Source organism: Panicum virgatum, chromosome 8N (genome assembly GCF_016808335.1).
Source record: "Panicum virgatum strain AP13 chromosome 8N, P.virgatum_v5, whole genome shotgun sequence".
Classification (NCBI taxonomy): Eukaryota; Viridiplantae; Streptophyta; class Magnoliopsida; order Poales; family Poaceae; genus Panicum; species Panicum virgatum.
The window spans coordinates 42,739,268-42,746,701 of record NC_053152.1 but is presented as its reverse complement, the minus strand read 5'-3'; the positions used below and the strand labels follow the sequence as shown (position 1 = coordinate 42,746,701).

Below are 7,434 nucleotides of genomic sequence, written 5' to 3'. Positions count from 1 at the left end.
GCATGAAATTGTTGTGTGTGAATTGTGATGCTACTTTCCCACCCTTCAAGCAAGCAACACAAGCATTTGGAAAGAGGAAGAAGGTGTGAGATATGAAATCTCAGGAAGTAAACTGCTTTAATAAGATATTTAAACTACAATTTTATTAAGCATCGACTTAAGCTTCAATTATAGCTACACCAATGACAACCAATAAGATATACCAAACCAAGGTAACAAAACCACATATAGGATAAGATTAATCACCACCAAACCTTGGAGAAATATCACTTCTCACAATTATCTCCCAAGCCATAATGGTATGCACTTCATATTCCAAATCATAATGCAAATGCAATTCCCAAATTAAAGGTAATCAATGATAAACCATGAGATATAATAAATAAAAGAATTACTTCATATGCAAGATAAATACCGATCACCACCAAGCATTGCTTCTCAATATCATTCCCAAACAAATATGCCATAATCCAAAATTACAATGCATATGCAATGCAAATGCCATCTCTCCTGCCTTCATACCCAACAAAGTATGAAACTGCATCATTATGCCCAATAAACGATGTTGTACCGGTACGGTTGGAACCATAGGTTCACGATATAACTCCATATGTCAATACAGTGAATTGGATGCAATGCATGTGCCATAAAGAGAAATGATAAACCATATATATCTCCATAAGCAAGTCTCTTGTAGAGAATAAGCATCATTCCATTCCACCGCCAATAGCATCATCAAGCCATAGATAGAGAACATAGATATTCACATCGATCCAAAGAGTATATATAACAAACTAACTAGAACACAATCAAATAGATTATATTGTATTAGTTGTGGATCTAAATTTAAGGTGGAGGTAGAATAAATAACAAGTTAAAGCTCGTAGCAAACCACCGCTACATTTACTTGCCTCCAATGAAGAGATAACCACTTTAGGCGTGATCCGAGGCACTACCACCTTGGTCTTCCCCAAACCCTAGGTCAACGGGAAAGCAAGGGGAAGGGCAAATCCACCACGAAGATGCACCTCTCCGCGCTCCTCTCTTCCTCATCACTCCATTTTTCTAGTTCCCCCAAAGGATTAGGCACCGCAAGGAGAGGATTTGCAGCATGGCTGCCATGGGAGGAGAAGGGAGAGGAAGGGAATGGGAAAGGGAAGAAGTGTCGGTCAGGAGAAGGAGGTGGCGTGGGGAGGAAGGGAAGGGGTGGGCTGGATGGGCCTTGCCCCCCCCCCCCTAAAAGCCCTTTTTCTTTCTTCCTTATTTTTCTTTATTTTTTGGTATTACACCTGTGCAGCACGGAGGAGTGTCGATGAGGGTGCTGGTGGGGGAGACGAAGCCACAGCGCTATGGCCGACGGGTCTACAGGGCCGATGGCCTCGGCCGTACCCGGCCTCCGTACGATCTGTGATCTGTGCCCTTCACGTGAGAGAAAAGAAATTGCAGCATCTTTGTGTCCATAAACGAAATTGCAGCATCTTCATTGCAGCTTAAGAGCAAGAACAGGAGGTCTGACCATCGCCAGATGGGCGATGAGGGAGGGGGGCTGTGATCTGGCCGTTGCCGGTTGGGAAGACCCGCGGCGCCGGCCATCGCAGGTTGGGATGAGATGCGAACAGGCATCGATGGTCTAACTAGTGAAATAGATTTTCGCTAAGAGCTAATGACTAAACTACCTCCGATTAAAATAAAACACATGCTATTCACTACTACAGATTTGGCCTTTTGTCCCGGTTCCAAACTGGCTTTTGTCCCGGTTTTGGAACCGGGACAAGGCTTCCGGGACAAAAGCCGGTGGAAGAACCGGGACAAAAGATGCCTGACGTTAAAAAAAAATTTTGCTCACTACGGGATTCGATCCCAAGACCTCTTGCTCAACGCATGGTTTCCTTGCCAATTCACCTAAGTAGTACATGTGACTCAATATATAATAACTTCCTTTTGAACTATCACGTGGAGAGGCCTTTTGTCCGGGTTGGTAACACCAACCGGGACAAAAGGGTCACCCTTTTGTCCCGGTTGGTGTTACCACCCGGGATAAAAGGGTTGGACCTTTTGTCCCTGGTGGAGCCACCAACCAGGACAAAAGAGGGGCCTTTTGTCCGGGTTGGTGGCTCCACCCGGGACAAAAAGCCCATGTCCCCCACGTTGGCCCGGCTAGCCGTTGGACCCGGGACAAAAGCCACCTTTTGTCCCGGGCCCAAAGGTAACCGGGACAAATGGCATGGAAGAAAGGCCTATTTTGTAGTAGTGATTAAAAGCAACGATCCAGATATTTTTGACGGGGAGGAAGCACTAGTTCCTCTCAAGCACCGTAACAATCCTCATTGAAGTAACATACAAAAGCCCATCCTTAACAATATGTGTGTCAATTTTTTATGATAGTAGCAATAATTATATGCAACATTATGAATTCTCAGTATGTATCAGCACCCCGATAAATCCATATGCCCGTGGACAACTTGTGAGCTAAATTAGTCAATATATGAATGAAACATTATAAATTAATGATCTTTGATTACACCACGAAGTACGCCGATGAATGATACACATGGACATGTTAATGTTGTCTATTCGACCAATTATAAGGCCACCTCCAATAGTTAGAATCAGCAACTAGCTAGCTCTTATCCTATAGGTGTCATCTCCACATCATAATAGCTGGTACAAAAGGTTACTCCTCCATGGCTCATATTTTGACACAATATAATATTTTTATAAAATGGTGGGTCCCATATATTACAATCATATATATGTCACACAACATGCTGCTAGATTAGAGGCTCCTATTGTTTCAACATCATATGCAAATTGTAACGTTCATGATTCAGCCCCATATATACCTTACTATTGATTGTACATGAATGAAAGAGAGAAGGGGGCACAGGTATGTTAACGTCAGCTCAACCTAAATAGTATGGTAGATTTCTTACGGAGAGCTGGTCTTGGTGCAAAACGGGTCATTCTTATGAATTATGATTCAAAACAGCAGCTGGTCTTGGAGCAAGTGCATGAAGCTGAAGTATTCTTGCTGCAGGGAAAAAAGCAAAATGCTGACATCATCACCACAAATTCCAAAAGGTTCAAAAACAGTAAAGGCATCCCTGTATTTTTGGTTTTTCTTTCCTAACAGTCTGTTAGGATTGAAGTTGTTTAGGGTGCCGCTAGCACCCATGTAAAACTCTCTCCCGCTTATTAATGAATGCTGGTGTTTGTCAGTTTGCGAGGTTGCGCTGGCTTAGATTCTTTTATTTTTTTTTAGAAAAAACCCGCAGGCTTAGATTCGGTTGAGGGCATCGCGACAGCTTGCAGTACTAAATAATAAGATCGTTAGAGTTCTGTTATAATGATTGTAAAGTATAATGATTGTAAAGTACCAGAGGAAACTTTCAGATACTTTTCCCTTAAATTTTTTTCCCTGATTGTTGATATATGGAAAATTAAATTAAATTAGTATTTGGTCCTACTCTTTTTGGTACTTGATCCCACATTTTTATACCACTGGGTATTTTAGTCTAGGTTATGTTAGATGGACGGCTCTCATTTTTTTTCCATCATTGTAAGATTCAGTGTGAGGAAACACGCGAGGAGAGTTGTTCCTACCAAAGGTTGTTCGAATCCATTTTGCTAATAACGTGTGAGGAAACTAATGAGAAGAAGCGAGGAAACTAATAACGTGCCCCCCCCCCCCCCCCCCCCCCCCCCCGCCCATAGGAGAGTTTTACACGCAGCTGACTACCCTATAAATGGAGGCTGAACCAGGCGTTTCTAAGTACCCGTGATCCCTTTATCTACTAAAAAGAAAAAAAGTGCTCCTGATCCTGCTCTCAGAGCAAAGACACTTGCACTCTCGCGCGTCTTTTAGGTCATAGAGCCCGGGGCACGCAAGCCATGGCCGGAGCATGGACGAAGCGCGGCTGCAGCGTGCCGGCGCTGGGGTGGCGGCTCATCGCCGTCGGCGCCTTCACTACTACAGAATAGACCTTTGTTCCAGGTCATTTATCCCGGTTATCTTTGGGCCCGGAACAAAAGGTGGCTTTTGTCTCGGGTCCAAAGGCTAGCCGGGCCAGCGGGGGACAGGGGCCTTTTGTCCCGGGTGGAGCCACCAACCCGGACAAAAGACCCCCCTTTTGTCCCGGTTGGTGGCTCCACCCGGGACAAAAGGTCCAACCCCTTTTATCCCGGTTGGTAACACCAACCCGGACAAAAGTGTGACCCTTTTATCCCGGTTGGTGGTACCAACCGGGACAAAAGGACCCTTTTGTCCCGGTTGGTGTTACCAACCCGGACAAAAGGCCCCTCCACGTGATAGTTCAAAAGAGAGTTATTCTTTACTGAGTCACATGTACTACTTAGTTGAGTTGGCAAGAAAGCCATGCGCTAGGCAATAGGTCTTGAGTTCCAATCCCGCAGGGTGCAAATATTTTTTAGCGCGAGGGACATTTTGTCCCGGTTCTACCACCCGGGACAAAAGCCTCCAGCGCTTTTGTCCCGGCGGCCTTGTCCTGGTTCCAAAACTGGGACAAATAGCCCTTTGGAACCGGGACAAATGGCCCGATCTGTAGTAGTGCTTCCGCTCCGCCTACATCTGGTCCTGCTTCTTCGGCTCCGCGGCGATGTGCTCGGCCACCTACTCCGAGATACCGAGTACGTGCTGTAGATTGATCGATCAGTAGTAATGTATGCAGGTTGCACTACTAAAAAGATTTAGAAACAGGTAAAAACGTATTTTTTAGAGGTAGGTATGCGCGCGTGCCCGTCTTTACTCCTCGCAGCTAAACATCAATTTGTAGTGATGGGTAACATGCTTGTCACTACAAGTATAATGCATTTGTAGGGACGGGTGGCGGGTCATAGTGTCACACGCCCTACAAATCAATTTGTAGGCACAAATCGATTTGTAGGGACGGGTGACGTCCATGACCCGCCTCTACAAATTAATTTCTAAAAAATAAAAAAATTTGAAAATAGCAAAATAAACAAAAAATATCCTAGAAAATCGGTCACCACCACAAGCCCACTACTATCAAGGTGAAATTTTTTTGACAAAATATGCACAGTTGCATAAATGGGGTTCGAACCGCTTATATCAAGCCCCGTGTGTAACCTATTATCCAACAAACTACAGTTACTTGTGACTGTTAGATATGCTATTCTTTATATTAATTTTGAAATTGATTTGTATGGACAGGTGTCCACCCCTATAAATCCATTTCCAGGAGTGGGTGATGGCGTCACCTACCCCAAAAAATGGTGGTCATTTCCAGGAATGGGTGAAGCCATCACCCGCTTATAGAAATACATTTTTAGAGACGGGTCAGCTACTATAGTTGCTCCATTCCATTTGTAGGAGCGGATTATCTTTTGATCCACCTCTAGAAAAAAAACAGAATGTTCCTACAACGATTTGTAGCAGTGTTGGTTTTCAACTTGTTTTCACTGAAATATCTGCTTAAACTAACCTTACCTTACCATCTGGTCTTCAGTGACCGGCGTACTTTGGCGAACGGTTGCAGTGTGGACTCTGCTGTGGTGCACGCTGTGCTTCCTATGCGCCTTCAACCTCGGCAGCAAGCTGCTCTACGCGGCCACCTTCCTGTCCTTCCTCTACGCCCTCGGCTACCTAACCGTCGAGTGTCTGGTGTACCACACCATCCGTGCCGCTAGACTCTCCCTGTTCATCTTCATCGCAGGTACTGTACACAACTAGAATTCGAGTCCATGGGTCATCACTCTGCAGGCACGCATGACACAACAAGCAGGAATGGATTCACGCACCTCTGACTGACGACTTGCATTTAATCTGCTGATTTCTTCTCATTTCCAATGCAGGGACATCCATGGTTTGGATGCTTCTTCAGTGGAACTCCAACGGCCATGGAACCCGTCCGCGTGAGGCTACCAAGCAGCAATGATATACACCATGGTTCTTTTCCTGTCAAAAACAAAGTAGTGGGCATCTCCTGTACCAATTAATGTAATCATGTATTATGTAATGTTTTAGGAGACTTTGCAGGGTCTCACTTTGGCTTCTACACAGTACTACTATGGTTCAGTCCTTCGATCAAGGTCTTCAATACATTCATGCAACTTGGAATTCTGTAATATTTTTTTTAATCCATCTCTCTTTGTCGCGGCAACTAGTGACCAAGGAGTGATTCATCAATGCTCCCTCGATTCCAAATAGTTGGTTATTTTAATTTTTTTTAAATACATAGATTTAACTATGTTTTTTTAGATTAAGGATGTGTTTGGTTGGGCTATGGCTTTTGAAACTACTGTGAGCTATGGGCTGTGAAAAAGCTATTGTAGGTTATGGGTTGTGAGAAAGCTGAAAGCTGTTTGGTGAATTAGCCGTGGCTTTTTAGAAACGCGAGTGGACCCCATGTGTCATTTACGGTTCACCTTACTCAACTCTCTCTCTCTTCCACTGACGAGCAGACCCCACACATCATCATCTTCTTCCTCCTCCCGCTGTGTTGAGGAAAGGGAGGAGCTACGCACACCTCCGATGACGGCCGACGAGGCCTTCCCAGCCACCGCTGTTTCCACGCGTCGGTGCGCCTTCTATAAAATTCAGCCTTCTATATCCACATTATGGATATATACAGCCAAAGGTTACAAAAAGTTCTTAGACTCTAATCCTCAACTTGAGGAGCTCAAAAATACAAGAAGGATAACTTCAAGACAAAGAAAACAAATAGAAGACTAAACTTCATTCTTCTTATTTGTCCATGTGCAATCTTGCATTGTTTTATGCATCTTAAGTCCATTTCATCTTTCGTCTGCTTAGAAACTTGATGTTAGACTTCGAATACTCATCTTTTGTCTCTTCCACAATAGACTCCGCCTTAGGTGATGATGGTCGAGCCAAAGGACTTCAAAAGTGACACCTTCAAGAAGGACACAACGTCGAAGATGCCATCGTCGCCCATCCGACGAGCTAGATATAGGCTTTACCTTGAAGACCACTGACCTTGCAGAAAGAATCTCAGCAAACACCTCAAACGAGGAAAACGACGCCCAACGTACAAAAGATGAGGCGTTCTGTGACAAATATGAGTATATCTTTTGTCATAGAAGGCTCGTCATTAAAAACCTTCTGTGACAATTTGTGATTTGTGACAATTTTTGTGACAGTTACAATTGTCACATATCAGAAATTGTGACAAAAATAGTTTGTAGTTGTCACAGAAGGTCTTTAATGACGAGGCTTCTATGACAAGAGATTTGTCATAGAAGACGTCATCTCTTGTAGCTCATGCACGACCATAACATAACCGTAGCAAGAAATATGTGTATCACACACTTCATAGCGTGAAGGGGGTATCAAGGAAACAACCTCCTGACCACCCCCCATCGGCATCATGGTCTTCTGAGCACGCAGAACCAACATGCGCAGCCTCAGCAGCAGTGAGAATTTGGCTAGCGTCC

General features: G+C 44.3%; 1 protein-coding gene across 1 annotated transcript; it reads left to right on the top strand.

Moving 5' to 3' along the window:
• Positions 1–3,891: 3,891 nt before the first annotated feature.
• On the top strand, positions 3,892–5,915 carry LOC120685086 (ergosterol biosynthetic protein 28-like). Its single transcript, XM_039966927.1, has 4 exons — positions 3,892–3,960; positions 4,569–4,647; positions 5,487–5,693; positions 5,833–5,915. The coding sequence occupies exons 1-4, from the start codon at positions 3,892–3,894 to the stop codon at positions 5,913–5,915; spliced, it is 438 nt and encodes a 145-aa protein (XP_039822861.1).
• The last annotated feature ends 1,519 nt before the right edge of the window (positions 5,916–7,434 follow it).

Excerpts from the sequence above, each read along its gene's own strand:
- LOC120685086 (XM_039966927.1), top strand. The coding sequence starts at position 3,892 with ATGGCCGGAGCATGGACGAAGCGCGGCTGCAGCGTGCCGGCGCTGGGG. Across the intron at positions 3,961-4,568 it reads GGCGGCTCATCGCCGTCGGC|TGCTTCCGCTCCGCCTACAT; the intron begins GCCTTCACTACT and ends GATCTGTAGTAG. Across the intron at positions 4,648-5,486 it reads CACCTACTCCGAGATACCGA|TGACCGGCGTACTTTGGCGA; the intron begins GTACGTGCTGTA and ends TCTGGTCTTCAG.